Source organism: Pterocles gutturalis, unplaced genomic scaffold, assembly GCF_000699245.1.
Source record: "Pterocles gutturalis isolate BGI_N339 unplaced genomic scaffold, ASM69924v1 scaffold30670, whole genome shotgun sequence".
NCBI lineage: Eukaryota > Metazoa > Chordata > Aves > Pterocliformes > Pteroclidae > Pterocles > Pterocles gutturalis.
The window spans coordinates 6,969-26,148 of record NW_010146829.1 but is presented as its reverse complement, the minus strand read 5'-3'; the positions used below and the strand labels follow the sequence as shown (position 1 = coordinate 26,148).

The 19,180-nt window shown below is 40.9% G+C and overlaps 1 protein-coding gene across 1 annotated transcript in view; it reads right to left on the bottom strand.

The window, feature by feature from the left end:
• EFCAB5 (EF-hand calcium binding domain 5) overlaps positions 1-18,369 on the bottom strand; it is a 30,088-nt gene extending 11,719 nt beyond the window's left edge. The window contains exons 1-8 of the mRNA XM_010085879.1: positions 17,804-18,369; positions 13,397-13,553; positions 12,654-12,717; positions 10,758-10,828; positions 7,229-7,384; positions 2,433-2,532; positions 1,296-1,574; positions 338-430 (exon numbers count right to left, since the gene is read on the bottom strand). Of these exons, the coding sequence (XP_010084181.1) occupies positions 338-430; positions 1,296-1,574; positions 2,433-2,532; positions 7,229-7,384; positions 10,758-10,828; positions 12,654-12,717; positions 13,397-13,553; positions 17,804-18,369 (1,486 nt within the window). The remainder of the gene's footprint in view (positions 1-337; positions 431-1,295; positions 1,575-2,432; positions 2,533-7,228; positions 7,385-10,757; positions 10,829-12,653; positions 12,718-13,396; positions 13,554-17,803) is intronic.
• Between the last annotated feature and the right edge of the window lie 811 nt (positions 18,370-19,180).

The window sequence follows — 19,180 nt, the reverse complement described above, 5'->3', positions numbered from 1 at the left end:
TGAAAGTCTGGCTGGATACAGGTTGACTCCATGCTGACCGAAGGCCTTGACCTGCTTATACTCTTCTAATAGCATCTCTTCAGATTTAAGGTCCAGTCTAGCATGGATGCTATCATACAACCAGGTCAAATCGCTGAATACAGGTGAGCTGAAATTACTGTTGTACAGCAAGTGGCTTTCCGAGACAAAGCCTACACTGCTCTTACCTTGAAGTCAGTTTTGGGAATTAGTGTTTGCATTCTTGCCCAAACTTTCAGCTCACAGCAGTACTGGCATGTCTGCAGACACTGCCAGCCACTACGTGCTCAAGTGAACACACAATTTTGTGACCAAATACCTGGAAATCTAGTGTTCTCATGCTTCCAGTCCTCTGTAGTTCTCGCTCCATAGCTGCTATACTTGCCACTTAGGTCACAAGTCAGAAGGTCACCTGATGAAAGATAAAATATACCTTGTCATGATATAAGCTTTTTAAAAAGACACAAGATACAGTTTTTCTAAAAGCCTTTAAAAACATATATCCAAGTTATATTTTCTAAAGCAGAAGAAAAGAGCTGATATGAGCAGTCACCTGACCATGGCACTTCCAACTCCTGGCCAGCTTCAGGTGGAGAATCCTGTCTGTCTGAGCCTGCTGGACCTGCAGTTTTAAAAAGAAATCTTCTGTGAACCAGAGCTCACTAGTCTGAGCACCCTGCTGGTTAATACATAAAATCCACCTCTGTGTCTCTGCAGTTACCCTTGTTATCAGTAGCTATTTATTTTTAGTGTCTGGAAATACTGCTTCCTGAAATTCAGATGGTGAATGTTACATTAAGCCCAGTTACAAATATCCATTTTAGCAAGAGTCATAAGAGAGGTTCTTTCCAAGATAGGCAGGTTGGATAAGGCTTTGGGCAACCTGGGCTAGTGGGAGGTGTCCCTGCCCATAGCAGGGGGGTTGGAACTAGATGACCCCTAAGCTCCCTTCCAACCCAAACCATTCTATGATTCCATGAATCTATGATTCTTTGTTTCTGTATCAGGCTCTCTACTCAGGCTAAACTCCTCTTCCTCCACCTGTTTTTCAGATCCACGCTCTCCGTATGTACTGAGACTGTACCCAGTAGAGTCTGATTCTGGGAAAACTTCCTCCAATTTGCCTGCACTTGCAGACTCAGTTTCCCTCTTGTTTTTTTATGTCTTCCAGGAAATTGTATTTCTCACTGTGTATTATATCTCCATTCAAATCACTAGCTCAAAATCAGTGCTTTTTACTGCTGAGGCCGCGTCCTCACTTTCCTTTCTCAACTCACCATCACTTGATTCTTCTGCTTGGTTTTCTTCCTTAGAAATTCCTCTAGTCTCAGGTTCACTCATGCCCATTTGTTCAAAAAGACCTCCTCTGACACTAGTTCTCATTCTATATGTATGTTGTCTGTTATCAGCTACAGGTTGATATGCCAAAATCTCTCCCTCAGAAATTTCTGTTTGAGACAAGACCAACTTTTCACCAAGTTCCTCACAAACTTCCTGGTCATCAAGGCCTCCCCGTAACTCCACAAGGTCAGTCTCTTGCAGCTCAATTATTGGCCCTATTATAGAAAAAATATTGGTAAGTCAGTAGTTTGCATTGGTTTTATAGTCTCTAGTATTGCATAAGAAATTTTGTTTTAAAAGAAGAAAGGTATTCCCTAGCAAACATAACCCTTCATAAAGTACCTTCTACAAACGTGCATCTCAGAAACACAAAACTTCAGAATAATGTCTTTGCCTGCAGAGAACTGCACTTGTTATTGTGTATAACACCATATTTTTTTCGAAATAAGCATGTTTCATAATTCTCCATACCAAGAAGGAAAGCTGTAATTTGCCTTGCATTTGATCTTAGCGATTAATTAATGTCCAATATCTTAAAAATATTTTACTTTCATGTAGCTGATTCTCTGTGATTTTTCTTTATCCTTCCATATTCCTGAAGAAATTTCAGTGTAAACATGAAATTAACTTCTAATATTGCCCAGTAAGAAAGAACAATTGTCTCAGGAAAAGTAGTCTTTCTTTAATTCTACTTTTTAAAAGTACTTCAAAATTTTGTAGGAAGGAAGTTTTGGATGCTGAAGTATTTCTGAACATTGCCTCACAGTTTGCAAAAACATATACCAGAGGTGACTGGTAACCAGCATGGCTTCACTGGGAGTGGGAGGTGTCCCTGCCCATTGCAGGGGGGTTGGAACTAGATGATCTCTAAAGTCCTTTCCAGCCCAAACCGTTCTAGGATTCTATGATTCTGTGATATTTGCAAATTATGGTCTATAGGTCATAGGTCACATGTTTGGGTCCTTTTTTAGACTCTGTCCATTTCTGGTAATGCTTCCAAAATGTATATTAATTATAGAACCTCATGTGACCTCCTTATGTTTTAACCACAACTGAACTTCCCATATACTTACACTGTCCTGGGTTGCAGAATCCCCTCGTAGCAATCACAGGGCTTCTGTCATAGAAGTCTACCAGTATCGCAAGTATTTTTTGTCTATCTAAGAGGCCAACCTGGACAAAAAGATGACAATTATTGGGTTTTTCCTGTGGTTCTTGGGGCTTGCAGCACTACAAAGGCACCATTAGCTAAGAATCACCCGTGACTGAAAATCATCCATTAACAGAACTTCACTACAAATTTCAAAGAAGGAAATTTCATAGGGGTAAAAATTTATTCTCTGAGCTTAGCTGGGACTCCTCATACGTATGCCATTGCAGGCACATCCTCTTGCATATTCTTGACAAATTACAGTTCGACGATTGTAACCACTTCTGCCAAAGGAGTTCTTCATGTAAAGATCAAAGCTTCAACATTTCACGCTTTCAGGACAGATATTGATTGCCTGACAGTACTGTGGAAAAATTTGCACATATTATGGGCTGTGCTGTATTACGTTGTAGTTTGGTTTTGTGCCCCATCATTTCCTTTGAAGCATTATGTATTGGCAACTGCCTGGGAAAATAATTAGTCCAAAAATCTGAGCTATTATGACAACCTCCCTGATTTCCTTTAAAAATCCAGACACATTCACCCACAGAGGTGAGGGAGGTATCTCTAGTTCCAATGCAGAGGAACATGCAGAGTTATTAAGTCCTTGTTGCTCAGGGTGAGCGTATCCAGGCAATAAAACCCGGAAAAGACAATAAAATGGGTTATTTCCAATCAGGAAATTGTGAGTTTAAAAATTAAAGCAAATCTAAACGATTGCAAGTTTTCCATTTTGTGATGAATTCCTGTTGTCATTTAAGTCCTGACACCTTTGTAATCTCCCTCCCTTCACTGAAATATGGTAGTTAATTAGAGAGCAGATTTACTGAAGTTCATTATTTATAGCAAGTAGCTTTCCATCTGAATTATTGATTTCCTTTTCACATTTTGCTCTTGGATTAAAAACTGCAAAATGTAAAATTCACCAAGCTTTTAATTCCTTTCGAACTTTTCCTGCCCTTAGGCTGAAGAAATAAAGGAAGAAGTGTGCTGGTCTTTTCTGGAAATGAGCTCAAGATGACTGCGTTGTTTATAATCTAAAACTGTAATTAATTGCATCAGTGTTTAGGAGCAGAGGATTTGAAAACAACTGAGAGATACCCATCACCTACTGGTGAGGTGCCTCCCAAGGAGGGCAGTACTGAAAACTAAGTGAATACATCACATTTGCTGTTACTTTCCTCTAAAGAGAATTGAAAGCTTTTGCCAGTTCTGAGGAAAGGATCAGAATTGAAATGTAACCTGGCATCCAGTCCAGTTTTAGTGTTTCAGATTCTTTTTGCTGAGAGAAAAATGCTAGAAATTACAGTTGAATTTCAGCCATGTGTGGGTTTGGAACAACAAATGTCATCACATAGTTCTGTCCCTAAACTTACAAGATGCAGGCCCTGATTCCCAGTAGCTTTGTCTTCTTGACATCAATATACAAATATCTTGCATGCTCCCATGCAAACATTTCTTCAGGCAGTTTGCTTTTCAGCTGAATATATCAGATTGGTTCTGCATCCATTTAGTAGATGTACAAACACAAACACGTTTCTGAAGATGTTACCAGATCACTGTGTAATATTTGGATTCTCCTTTCAGTATTTCTGTCACACACACTTCATTTTCCCTTTAAATTTTCTCAGCTGTTATGTGTCACGATCATCTGCTGGTTGCTTTGAAGCTGGCAGCACTAATGCAGAGCTTTATTTTATAAAAAAGGTAAAGCAATGAATGAAGTATTATTTAAAAAACTTAAAATGTTGTTTTGGGATTCAGATACTCTTTTGTCATGTTAAAATAATTTTAGATTTAGATAACTCAGGTTCTAGAAGAGGTTTTCTTGTGATTTAGATGAAATAATTGTATTTTTATATATTGTTAAAAATAGCAAATTTCTTTTCAGAAATTACTGAATGTGAATTAAGGGTATATTTTCCACCTTGTTTTAACATTTACAATTTATACCTTTCTACCAGAGGCCTCTGTTATTTCAGGACCCTTTTCCTTACAACTTCCCTTGGGAAGCACATGCCACAGTAAAGCTGTGTACAGAAGAGAGGAGCACTACAGCAGCAAAACCATTCCCAAGGTGCTATACCCAGTTACACCATCTTTCTGGGTTCCTAAATTTACCGGCAAAGGTCATGTTTCTTCGCACTTTGCACGTGACTGAGGAGGCCGATGGAAGATTCCTGCCCACCAGCCCGTCGTACAGAGTCTCGCTGGCAGGACAGCATCCTCTGTAAAGAGCAGCAGGCCAGCTGTGTTTGTACAGCCGCCCAAAACTCATCTCCACTTTTAACGAGTGCCAACTTTAGTGGCTGGAGAGTTGATATATGTTGACCTAATTTTCCTGTCACCTAGATATCGGCCGGTGATGATTCTAGCTTGTTTTCAGCAATGCTCTGTGATCTATGAGTAACTCCTTTAGCAGCACAGACTAAACCAGACTTGCCATTTAATCAGTGATAGGTCAACGTTTAACTGCTTGGTTGTTTTTCTGGAAATGTGATTGTGTATCTTGAACACCGCAATGTGCTTGTTAGTGAGCAAGATGGGAAGAACACTCGTGAAAGGTTGTGAGAAAGCAGACTCTGCTCTTGTTGTACTGCCAGAAAGGTAATCGGAAATGTCTCAAACTTCATTAGATTGAAAATTAATCTCTGACTAAATTCAGTTACATGTAAAGATCCTAGGCTTAAAACGTCCCTGAAAATTAATGTGGATTCTGTTGTAATGTATAGAAGAAAGGATGCTTGATCCACATGAGTACAGAGAGACAATAAGCTTAAAATTCACAGAGCCATGTCCTTTTTGGGCATTAGAGCAGCGATTCAACTCTCTTCTGGTATTGTCTTGGAAAGTTTCTGCTTCACTGTATAGTCCAGGCTGTTCTTGCTGAGCTGCCATCCTTCTGGATGCATGCATTTGAAACCATAATAATGATCATGTGGATACCTTCTAATTTGACTGTAATTTAAACACTGCTTTCTCAGCTCCCCGGCCCTAATTGCAGCTCACGGAGGCAGCCAGCCACACTCACCATGCAGACTGGAATAACTGCCTGCTCCCAAACAAATGTAAATTAGGAACTGAAACAACTGCTTCGCTGTGCTTTGCAGAATGAGAACTACAGGTAATGGATCGCATTCAAGCAGTAGAAGTCCTTGGGTTAGTTTGCGTCTTTTATCTTCCCTGTGGGTACAGTAGGGCAGGACTTATTAGAGCGATACAAAAGAAACCAGGTCAGGTTTAAAAGAACTGCATGGCCCACACTGCAGTCTAGTGAACTTGGTTTGCAGAGAAAGGCTACCTTGGAGGCTAGAAACAGCAACCATGTTTGTGCTCTGATCATTTTTTCTAGGCAGCAATGGCGTCTGCGCTGATAGCTGCTCACTCTTGTTATGTTGTACGAGCATTTTTGGCTCTTTGCCTCTGAGATTCCACTGGGATTAGTAGCATGGCGATGGTGATTACTGCCACAGAAATAATACGAAGACAGTGACATTAAAACATGAAAGGGGAAGGAGGGATCCTTTCAAAATGCATGGCAAAGATAGGACTCAGCTTTATATATTACTCTACACAGGAGGATCCATCATACCTCCTCTTGACAGAGCAACAGGAAAATGAAATGTCTTCTAAATGAGAAGTAGACACATTTCTTTCCTCATCCCTGAAGCAGCAGCTTGCCTTCTATTATTTAAAACACACCACTGGTGTTGAAACGTGCTCTGTAATTTCATTCTCCTAGAGGTAATGACATTATTAGCATGACATTGTAGAGCACAGTTCATTCTGGGTAGGCATATTGTAAACACCACTAGAGGAGTGCTGGATGGAATATATAATTTATGTAGGGAAGAAAACTGCAAGATTATGGCAACTGTTTGCTGTGTAGTAGCCCGCAACTGGCTAACTGAGGCTACTTGTAACAAGTACCACACTTCTGGGACGAAGCCCAAGTTTTTAGCAATAGCTTATGCCATTGATTCTTCACCTCCTACTGCCTTGTAATAAGTCTAGCTTTTTTTTTTTTTTAATGGGTATGCAGGTGTATTCAGAGGACAATAGATAGAGTTTAAAGCTGCGGAAAACCAAATTATGGCTTTTGAGCTCCATTTCCAGCTCTATAACTGACTCATCGCATTTTAATTTCCTGCCCATAAATTGTGGTTGAAGTTCACAGTACTCTTCTCAGAGAGGTTGTAAAGATCAATTATTTTGCATTTTAATGTTAAACTATGATAAAATGTATTGATAGAAGCCCGAAAGGTGTATAAATTAATGCAACATAATTAACATATGTTACTATTTTAGTAATGTGCACATATGTTAAGGTCAACCTATAGCAGGTTATCTTTTTTGAAGTATGGCTGACAAGACAAATTAGCACCCAAATATTCTGAACATACTGTGGGAACAGGTAGTGACCAGTAGTAAATTTTGTGGTTAATTTATTCTCCAGAATTATCAAACTTCAGCAACGAGTCATCACATTAGGTCATTCGGTTTCTAATTAGGCATCAGCTTATAGGCTATTGGCTATTTTCCTGTCTAAGAACTATGAATTTGAAAACAATGCAGCAGCTACTGTCCTCTAAAAAATGCTGAGCAGGCACGAAGAGATTATCTGGAGTCATGAAGAATAAAAAGAAGGCAGTGACCCAGAGAAATACCAAACCGGAAGCATCATGATATTGATAGTGGGTTGAGAGCTGCTTTGCGTACCTTTCCATAATCACAGTCTAGGAAGAGACCAGTAAACATTTGCCTCCACATATCACGTCTTACTGCTTCTTGGAAGTCATGAGCACACTGACAGAGATGCTTCAGGATTTCTTGGAACATGTCATTCGAAAAGTGTTCAGTGTAGGAATGGACATACTGTGGAGAGAAAGCCGTAGTGCAAATGGTTAGCTTTCTTCAAGTATTTTCATCTTTATTTGAACTCCTAAGAATCTATTGCATTCAATGAAACATACAGGAATTGCTTAAGCTAGTTATCTCAGGGAGGATGTATGTTCTCCACGGTTTTCTGCAGCATTTGGTATCCCTGACTTGACTCCCAAGGAGGCATTTTGAACCGTTAGTTTTTGCAGAACTGACAGCCACTCAACTCTCTGATCACAAAATGACCATTGCCCACAATTTCAGTTTAGAGAACCAGTCTGGATACAACAAAAAAAGGAAAAAACCTTCTGAAAATGAGCCTGCTGTCACCTAACTCCTCTGACACTGGGAATACTACTGACTTGAGATTTATTTTAAATTCTAGCCTTGGAGACACTTTAACGCTTTGGATTTATAGCCATGTGGTTTTTATGAGCAAAAGCAATATGGTTCTAAAAATGTGGTGTGCATGACATAAATAATAATGGCCATCAGAACAAACCACAATCCCAAAGCCTGTGCTGAATTATTATAGCAGGTTTCTGGAGCCAGCACCGTAACAGGGAGCCCGTACAGTTCAAAAGAGGCATTTGCAAAACACAGAATGTTTCCCATTATCCCATTTTTAGAGCATGGATACCTGACATTAGTGCTAGAACATCTTGGACTTGTTGAAATGCTTCACATGCATTAACAAACTGAAATATTAATACATGTTATTATTATTCATGTCTGTATTGCATAATTTCCAATTATATGGGACACATGGAGAAGAGAGGAAGAGCAAAAAATGGCCTGAGGGGTGGCCGGTGGGAAAGGAGGACTCCTAATGCAATGTACGTTTTTTCTACATTTCAGCATAAAAAGAGAGGGTGTAGGTGGATTGGAGAGAAGGTGGCAGATCTGGGGCTACATGTACCTACCAGCTTTTCAGAGGAATTGCAATTCGGAGCCCTGTAACAGATGAACCTTAAAGAGGACAGCAGCAGAGAGGAGGCAGATTGGACAAGCAGCTTGTTATTTTGTGTGTCATCTTGATGACAAATCCAAAGGCTTGTGTATTAATACTGCTGTCTAACAGCTCCACAGAAAATTTTTTAGAAGCGTATGTTCAGCTGTGTGGACAGGAGGAACTATCATAAGCTTTTCTTAGCTGATGTGTGTAAAGCACTCCACTGTGTAAAGTACTGTACACATAAGAAGCATACATTTATTTCTTATTAACCACGAGATTTTGACACCCATCAGAAGAAAGCTGGCACACTTCCTTCTTGCTATCCTGGGTGAGACCTCTCTGTAGTTTGTGAACACATTACCATCAGTAATAATGGATCTTTGCTTTTTGTTCCTCAATATTGTTCCTCAATATTGTATCTCAACAGAAATCGAGGAAGCCACATGTAATCATGAAAAATAATCTCACCTTTAAAGCCTGATTCAGACCCTACAAAGGCAATGTATTTCCTTTGGTGTCTGCTGGGTGTTCTGCATGTTACAGTAAAAAATAAAAATAAGTTATTTTTTAGCTTGTGAAATAAACTATTAAGGACTGGTCTCTGGGATTTAAACACTTTTAATATAAACAACTCCATGAGCTTGTCATGAAGGATGTAAAAATTCAACAGCCACTGTTCTGCATGTCCAGGAAAAAACCCTGAAACCCAACAACAACAACGTGTGAGGTCTCTCTACTGAGTTTCTAACAGCCTTTAAGTAACGTAAACTGCACTGAATTCAAGGGGGGAAAAAAGCGCCATTTAATTTTAAGGCCCATTAAAAAGCAATGCCTTCCGCCGGTGAAAGGGCTGAGAACAGTGTGGAGAAAGATCATCTCTCTTTCTGGTTTTGGAGGATGATGCAAACTGATGAACAAAGGTAAATTGTAGCCGAGGATTAGAAACAGCCCTGTCCTCAGTGCGAGGCCTGGGATTACGGAACCGATCCCAAGGGAAGTGATGAAAGCCTCATCATTTCATTCAATTAAAACCAGCCTGGAAAAAAGCATCAGAGAGTATCTTCTGAGAACAACGCTGCACTGGCTGGTAAATCAGACAGCTTGCCAGTCCGTGTCTTTTGTACTTCTCATCTGTTGTCATAGCTTTAATTGAGTAAAATAAAGAGTACACAAATGTATTTTGAAACATTTTTCTAATGCTAATGGAGCATTAATTCATTCAGTGCTTATACATGTGCCATAGGGGTTATGGATTGATGCTTCATTTCAGTGACAACAGCAATTCTTTGGGCTCCCATTATCCACAATAGTTTTCTTAATTAAATGCAGTTATTCTGAGGTTAAATTTAAAAATACCTCATTTCATGCTTAAAAAAGCCTTCAACAAGCTATCATAAAAATGCATCTCTGTGCAAAATACCAAACATGTGAGTCTCCCGAGAGTGAAGAAGGCACAGAAATCACACATGTTGCTCGAAATTAGTCTCTGCACAGCTGCTTGACACTCTGTTTTTAATTACTGTAACAGCACCCACTAGCACTGCTGCCATTGAGGCTCTGTCATTATTTCTGTTCTAAACATTCCTCTTCACAGGTTTCATTACCCAGCCATAAAATTTAGCTCTGTCATAGGTAGCAATGGCTGGCAAGGTCTTGGCCTGGAGAGCTTTTTGGTAAATTTAGTTTGAACTGATTTGGTTCTTTTCAAATTGATGAAAAGTAATGGGGTGAAACTTCCAACTGTATTTATTTATTTTGGTGAGCTAAAAACACACTTCTGATGTTTCTCAATGACAGCTTTTGATTTTAAAACTGCGTCTTTTCCAGCGTGGTTATGCTTCATGCACATTTATGACATTTGTTGCAGTTTGGTTATGGTTCAGGGCAAAAATGGCAGAGCTTCTCCTGCCAGTTCATCACTTGTTAGGTTTTTCTGTGGTTAGCAGAATTTCGTAAGAAATAACAATACTTTGGGGGACAGTATTAATCACCTCAAGCTAATGGTTATATTGGGACACTGAACCTCCCCTGAACAGCCAGAGCAAAACCTGAATTCAGACGTGATTCCAGGTTCGTCTCCTTGCAACGTATCTGTGACCGAGGGCTTTGGCATCCTGGAAAGGGGATTGAGAGGGATGTCCTAAAACCCACTGCTTTGGGAGTAACTTCTCAGAGAGCGGCACAGGCTGCAGCTCTGGGGAAAGCAAAATACTTGCTGGCCAGCATGGGAGTGTTGTGAGAGCAGAGGATGGATACGGAGATGGAACATGAAATGTCCGGATACAGCCAGTCACCTCGGATGCTGGAGAAGTCAAGCTCTTCACTTACTCATCTTAGCTGTCCTCAGGGAAATGCTACTACTTTGTGATAAACACCAGATTCTGAATCAGATTCTCTTATTTCATTTCTCACCTCTGTGAATTCATCTACGTTTACTTTTTTTTCCAACGTGTCTATGATTTCCAGCTTCCTGTCATAGATTGCTAGTAAAAAATGAAGGGATATTGGTTTAGAAAGCAAACAGTTGGGGTTTTGCATACTGTACACATTTTTTCGCACATTATATGTTACATTAACTTTCTTCTCATGTTGGATTACATTTATTTGAGGTTGTCCTACACAATAGCTGAAGCATCTGACTGTACAGCAGCTATCTAAATCTGATTCTTACATATTCTCTTGTTGAGAATCTGCACTTGCCTATTCAGAGCTGTACGGTCATATTTATTCTTGACATGTGCAAACTGCAATGACTTTAATGGTACTTACAACTAATTATATGAGAGAATAAATTATTTTTGATTTAACAAACAGATAAAATTGCCTTAAAATTCTGGGACCTTAATTCTGCTTTGCAAGAGTGGAATGTGAAAATCATAGTAATTTTCCCAAGAAGCTCTGTGGGAATATTTTAATGATTATGATATTCAAAACCATCTTTTGGTCAGCTTCTGGGCTGCTATAATGGAACTCAGAAGATATGTCAAATGCCTACATAGACTTCCGAACGAGGCCTTTGAGCACAGATATGCTCTTTCTGTTGGAGTTATTCTTCTGTTCTTTCCTCTACAATGTTATCAGGAGTAATGAGAAAATTCACCATCGAATGCATTTATCTCTTGCTGCTTAAGACAGTCCTAAACTGTACATTATCCTTATTAAACTATAAAACGAAGCTTAATGTTCCGTTAATGCATAGTGGATGCTATTAAATGAAATATATTAAGAAATAGAGCCGCACTATTAGTGCAATATGACATAAAGCACCTCCAGCAGCTGCAGAGCAAGCATCTGGACAGAAACTTCCTGCTCAGTTTCACGTCCCAGGACCTGTTCACACACAAGAACCACAGCCACCACGGCAGGAGCAGGGGCTGTGCTTGGCATTTGCACAATGTACGGCCAATATACGGTGACTGCTCAGAGGCACAACTCTGCAATAGAGGAAGGGCTGAGCAAGGGCGAGCTCCAGGCAGAGGTGACTCCAGCAGCAAGCAGAAATGCACTCTGGAGGTTTCCTGCTCATCATCCCATCTTCCAGCACAGGCAGATTTGTTATTATTGATGATCATTACGGGCTATCACTGTAAAGGGCTGGCAGCAGGCTCTATGTTGCCTCTTCAATGTTCCTGGCTTTATCTATTCAATTATCATTACTTGGGGAGGTCAAGTGTAAGCTATGTAGAGTGGACAGGAATTATGGAAATCCTTTCTGTGCCGAGTGCTCTGATACAGAGCCCTTGTGCTGGCCGGGACTGGCACGCCTGGGACTGGCGAAGGGAATGGCCAGACAAAAGGTGCACCTTGGTGGAGTGTTAGGTATGTTTCAGTATTTTCCCTGAAAGCATACAAGGTAACAGCACTGTCAGACTTTAATTTTTCTCCATACCTTTCCTCCATACCTCCCAGTATGCCAAGCTGTCCATGGGATTTCCAAGACTTCCCATGAGACAGGAAATGCCATGTGATAGGGCAGGCGAAGGAGGAGGTTGATATAGTGATTCTCAAAAATAGTGGTAAGCACATGGCAATGTCTGGCTAATGCAGGATAGAAATGGAAAGGGCCTGCATCTGATCTTTCTAGATTTTTTAAACTTCTCTCCATACTTTTAATGATCATATTAAGGTACCACACAGGGGTTCAGTCTCTTTCCCATCTGTCTGAAGATTTGTGGTTAATATCCTAGCTGGTATAACTACCCTTAGCAATTCTTTCTCTGTTATCAAATCCATTCACTGTTTCCTCACAGTTTTCATCAGAATTCAGACCACAGAAATAAAACTAAAGGAGCCACATCAAAAACTTACCTTTTCTCACATCTGTGGGAGGAGAAGCAATGACATCCGGAAAAGACCTCAGGGCACTCTGAACCTGCAAATCAAGGTAATAGTCAAAGGCTTGTTTCATGCAGACAGCAGGAGGGAATTACTAAAATAAATCACCTGGAATAATCAGTTGTATGGGCCAGCCATGCTGCTTACCACACAAAGGCAGACCTTGTCTCTGTTGTGCTGTGTGTAACCACAGGACGAGCTCTTAGGGGCCTTCTGTGACTTGTAAGAAAGATGCTTGTACCAAGAGATGTACTACAATTACTGCAGCTGTCGGCTTTTAGGAGCTGCAGTATCAATTTGTATGAGACACAGGGGTAGAAAGAAGATGTAATGGAGGCCAGAGGAGAGCAAGAGTGGCTGCCTGGCCCTTTTAAAGGAGATTCTGGGGGATAACCAGCTCCAGAGAAGGACATCCAGAGATGAGGTATGTATCCAACAACCTCAGGAGTGTCTGAGTACCTCACAGGGCATTTAACTTCCGAGGCCTTCTGCGGAGAACACATTGCAATCCTTCCCTGTGCCCATGGGGAATCAGGGCTTGGTGAGGCTGAGCAGCAGACAGCGACCTGCACCCTGACCCCAAGGGGTGTCAGAGCCATTGCCCATCTTTGTGCTCCCTGCTCCCCTGCCAGGGCAGGCTGCACTGTCACAATCTTCCTTCTCCTCCTGTTTGCAACAACCACAGTAGTGTGTTAACAAGGGTCATCCCTAGTTACCAGTGCAATCAGTATTCTGCCACTGACATCCGCTGTCCACTCTTTGAACTGAATTGCCAGTGCCTCCTTTCTCATCTCTTTCACATGAGACTTCATTTTGGCCACCTGCTCCCTCTCCTGCCGTTTGGTCTTTACCTCGGACTTCACCCTGGCCAGCCTGTAGGACATGGGAATATGGTTTAGAAAAATACCATCATAAATATCTTTAAGCTAGATTAAGCATACCCTGAATAACAAAAGGAAAAGAAATAGCTTCTTACTGAAATGCTTGACCAAAGAAATAATTGATGTTTGGGGCAAAAATTGCTAGTGTGCCTATTGGACTAGGTATTAGTAACCTGTGTTTTCAGAAGGCAGTTTCAAGGAGGTGAGAGTATTTATATTCTGACATGTATCATCTCCTGAAATCTCGTGGAACTGTGAATCTGAAGAAATAACCTCTGAGTGTCAGCTACATGGATGTGGAGACAGCCTCTTGTAGAGTACACAGGAGACACTTAAGGGAAAATCATCTGTACAGCTCTCCTCATCTGTGTAGCTTCAACAGGGATAAATTTTACCTTCACATTTATAATGGCATTAATCATTTATTGTGTAGGTGCCCTTCACTTTCCTTTTTTTTGAGGTGCCTAATTTTTCTATGCTTGATTTACCAACAAAATTGCATCAATATGCGCTTGTCTCAAAGCCTAAGTACCATTTCACATTATCACTTTACTGGCAAAGAACAATGTTCAATGAAATTTCTTAAGCAGTCTCACACAAAGTCCTTGCTGCCTTAAGACAGGGATAATACACCGACCTCTCTGTCATTTTGAACACATACAATTTGCAAGCTTGGGCTAAGTCCCTCCCTTTCTTCTTCCTTCCATTTTCCTTTGCTTCTCAAATCACCCTGCCACGTTTTTCCCAATCCTCCATTTCACACAACAAAAGAACTGAATAAAATTGATCCCATAGAACTGATCTTCTTTGGTTTTGACTTTGTTCATTTATGAAATGGAAAAAATAAACATTTAGGAAACTCAAAATACTTAAAGCCAAAGGATCAGCTCATCTGGGGAGAACAGTTCCTGCTCACAGAGACTGCTGGAACCTCTCTGCGTTGGGAGAGCTGTCCTGTGCACTGCCACGGCTCTTGCTGACACCCTCTACAGCTGGTCAGGGTAAGGGGAGCTGCTTCTCTTTTGTACCTGAGAACACACTAGTCCAGAAACTATATTTTAACATGATTTCTGCTCCCCTCCTCCCCCTGTGTTTCACGTATTGTGAAGATGGGCTGATCCTGTCCCTGCTCTCTTCTGTTGCTGTGGGGTCACGCTACAAATTATAAACCAATGATATTTTCATTAATGAATAGAAAGGCCTGTTTGACACGTTACAGCAATATGCTTTGATCACAGTCAGTTTTATCTCTAGGTACTTGTTCTTCATGGCCACTTATCAGAGGTTTCGTAACGAATAACTGGGTTCCTTCAGCAGCCGTAGGCATTGCACAAGTGCCTGCTGAGGGAGCTCAGCCTCCGGCACTTTGATGGCAGGAGAAGAGTAAAATAATTTCCTGCCTTCTGACTCCTTCAGACACAGCAAAGAGGAGATACAGAGCAGGTACCAAGCTAAACAGCCTAGTGGATTTTCTCCAATATATGCTACAGACAGAAAACCAGGCCATTTCTGGCTGCGGCTCCTCCTCAGGAGCGGTCTGCAAGCTGAAAGCAGAGCTAAGGCCATGCTAGGAGCTGCCAAGGTGCTCTGGTGATGAATTTGAGCAATTCCCAGCACAAGTTACACTGCATGCTGCAGTTTTACATTTATTTCTAGGGTCCTGCAGCTGCATCCTCTGCCCGGTGTCCCTGGTATGGGACAAAACGTTTCCCCCCCCTGAGACAATAATGGCAAAACAGGCTCTGACAGTGCTGGGCACCCGTTTCAAAGTGAGCTCATTTCAGTATCAGACATTTCCAGAAAAATGAGATGGCAGCGAGGGTGACTTCTCCCTGCAGAATGAAACATGTTTCTTCAGGAAGACAGCCGCCTAACTCCCACACGAGGATGGGTGACTCAGGCTGAAGGACTACTGTCCCTGGACAAATACAGTCTCCGTTTCAGGTATCAGTCAATTTGGATGAGAATTTCTCCCATCTGTTCTCCTGCACGCCTTGACCCCCAGTCAGGTGGCAGTTAAGGAGAGACTGGAGGAAGCCCGAGAGAGCCCAGGGAGGGTTAGTGAGCTTTAGATAAGAAGCTGTGGTGAAATCCTGCCTTTCCTGAAGGGAATGTCAAGGCTCCCGGGAGTTCCACTGGGGCCAGAATTTCACTCCTCATCTTTCTGGCACTTATGTGAGAGACTTTGAGCACAGATTGGCATTTCTCTTGTAATAATTTTTTTCCTGTTTAGAAAGCCAGTGACTCACGTTACGAGTCTCCGTGCTTGGTGTCGGTAAAATCCTCTGTGCTGCTGTGGTTTAAGAATCCTATGCAAATCCCACAATACAGCCATCACGAATATGTAAATCCTGAGCTGCTGAGAATGCAAATCCCATGATACTACTACCAGCGGATATGCAAAACCTGCTACAGCTATGGTGACATAAACCCCCCCGTGGCAGTGCTGTCTAAGGAGAGATTGATTTCTACAAGTCTTGATAGGCACTTCCTTTGCATCAGTTCTGATAGCTACAAATTGAAAACCTGTCTCCAAATGTAAACATGGACTTACAGACAAAGCCAAGACAACAAGTCACTGCTAGCCAACACTTTGCATTCTACAGGAAAATCTGACCTCTCCAGAAATAAGCTCTGATTCACAATGAAAGCTGAGAATATTTTAGCAGAAAAACAACAACAACAAACAAAGAACCCAACAAAATCAAACAAAAACAACCCCCAAGCCCACAGGTAATTTTATGTATTTTAATACAATTTCTTTTGCAAAATAAAAATAAAATGTAGTTCTGAACTTCCTGCATGCAGGTGTCCCTCTGTGAAGCAATATGAACGGTAAAACAGCCCCCAAAATAAACGTGTGGCAAAGCTGGCATCCTAAACATCTCCCCAGAACAGTCTGTGCTTGAGTGAAAGCTCACTGAAAGTGAAGATGTTTCCCTGGATCATTTGGTTCAGTGGACCTGCCTCTAAAAAATAAAAAATAAAAGATATTTTACCACCTCTGGTTGTACTACTGTGTGTCTGCTTATGAAGAAAAGCCAAAAAGCTGAGCTCTTGCACGCTGACCATCATCAGTCAGTTATAATTATTTATATCTGTGGGGGAAAAAGGAGGTAAGTGACTGTACGAAATTCAGTTATCACTCCGCTTCAATTGTATTCACACAGGGCATGTCCCTATGAACTGTAACGGTATGTAGACTAGAAATGTAGAAAGGCAGAAACCCAGAGCAGGAGAGAGAGATTTAACATATTCTTTTATTCATTAAAATACTGGGAACTTCAATTATCTTCATTTAGAGTTTATGCACAAGACATGTCAACATTTTACTTCCCTAATTCCTGACACTGAAACCCTGAAACCAATTTTCAAGCTGCAAGTCCTATTAATGCAAATAGAAGAGACAGCCATTCAAACAGCAGTCATTATTCTACAAACACAGACACAGAATGAAGTGATCTAGTAGTGAATTAGTAATTTTGACATCATTCACAATCACCTCTAGGTCATCTATAAACACAAATGTTCACTTCTATATCTTTCTGAATAAAGCAATTAAACTGAATGCATTATTGTTCACCTAATGCACTCACATTTTAACCTTTGCATGTTGTAAGATGCCATGGAAACCCCCTCCAATATTCATTAAATATTATACTAAAGCAAGCAGCCTAAAATACACCCCACAAATAAGCAACACGATAAAATACAGAAGTTTCTACTTTAAATGGAAAAGAGAATCTGGAAGGAAAGCCTAAGTAAAAATCCCAGGAGAAGGAGTTTCTACAATGTTGTTGTTTTGCTCAAGAGAAATCCTCCTGAAGGAGGAAAAAGGTTATCTTTTTATTAAGTTTGGAAGAATATAGAAGAAATTATCTGGAACCCATAGACCTTTGACACTAATACTTCTCCTAAAGAACTGCTGTCACTAACCTAGACCAGTTTGAAAGGAGTTTGCATTCCACATATGTAATTAAGATACTCTAAAGAGGAACTATATACATGTGAAGTGCAGAATATTGCCTTAAACAGGAATAACTAGTGTTTCATTTTGTGGGACATGTTCTGGCATTTGTTCTGCTTCTCAAGTTTTTATGAGACACAGCTACCATCTCTGGCACTGGGTCATGTTGCCTGACACTTCCCCAGCCAGGCTGCTGTCACACCATTCCTTTTGTAAAAGAGAGACCAAGGCACCAGCTCTGGTCTTGTAACCAGCCACACTTTCAAGTCTCTCACCTCTCTGATGCTGTACCTGGCATCTCAGTTTTTAGCTTCTCTGTGACCATCTTCATTCCTATCAGGTATGGGCCTGGTTCTGTAGAAATACCATACCGAGGGTTATGTCTCATCAGATATTCTCCAAGAAAAGTAATGGGGTTAAATTTGGTCGGTTCTTTGTCTGGTGCAAGTACATTCCTTCTTTCCACTTCTGCTAATAGTTTTTCCACTCCTGGGATTAATGTAGGTAGGAGTTTGTCAAGCAAATACATGCGAGTATCTAGTGAGTCATTCTCTTCACTGAACCACTCTCTGGACAGCCAGTCACACTGTTCTCTCCTTTTTACCTTTTCTTCTTCTGCCTTCTGTGCACAAATTGTTTTCACCTTTGTCTCCTGCAGACTCAGACACCTCTGCTGTACCTTTTCATAAAAAAACTCTTTCCATGGAGCATAATTACTAAGACATGGCAGCTCATCATGCCCCTGATTTGTCTCCACTTCTGTGGCAGTCGTATTCTTATCTTCAAGTTTGGGATGTTTTAGACCTGCAGTTTGGGCTGCTGCTTCTGGCTGAGCAGCCATACTTCAATCCCTGTGACACAGAACAAGAGCAGCACGTTATATAATGCCAAAGGTGCAGCAGTGTCCTAGCAGAAGACATGGGAAGAAAGCCTATTGTTAGGAGTTAGCTAATGTTCTTTTTATATGTGCCTTTTTTATTCTGTTACTGCTGCTTGTACTCTTAAATAAATACTTTACTTCAAAGATCAGTAAATGATTTATAAAGATTAATTATGTATCACAACAGCCCTTGGAGACAGAGCAACTAAATAAGTGTGTTCCTTTCTTACGGGAGAAGAAACTGAGACACAGAAGAGAAGTGATTAATTCCAGGTCACTTAGAAACTCAGGAACCAAGCAGTGAACAGTGCTCAGAAGTCCTGTCCCCCAGTTCTAACCAGTGGATTTCTCTCACCCGTAGTATCATTGTTTCTGTTTAGGTCCCATTCCCTGCCTCCAGGAAATCCAGTGGATACGAGACAAAAGGAAGCAAGTAATGGAAAATACCAGATGCCTGGGAGCAAGATTGCACTACATGCTGCCTTCTGCTTCATCTGTTCTGTAGCTGTGAAAAACAGTGAGGAAGTTTGTCCCATAGACTACTTAATTTCAACTTTGGCAACAATTTTTTCCTCTGGATGTGTTGTTAAGGTAACAAGGACACAGGTGTATGCATCAGCAGAGCTCCTACAGAAAGGGAAACTCTATACCATTAACTCTGTACCATTAAGCTGTTCACAAGCACTTAATCTTGTAGATTATTCCGTAAAAGGCAAACCTACAGAGAGTTGCAGTTATCTTCCTTTATATGTTTCCAAAGTCCACTGTTTGT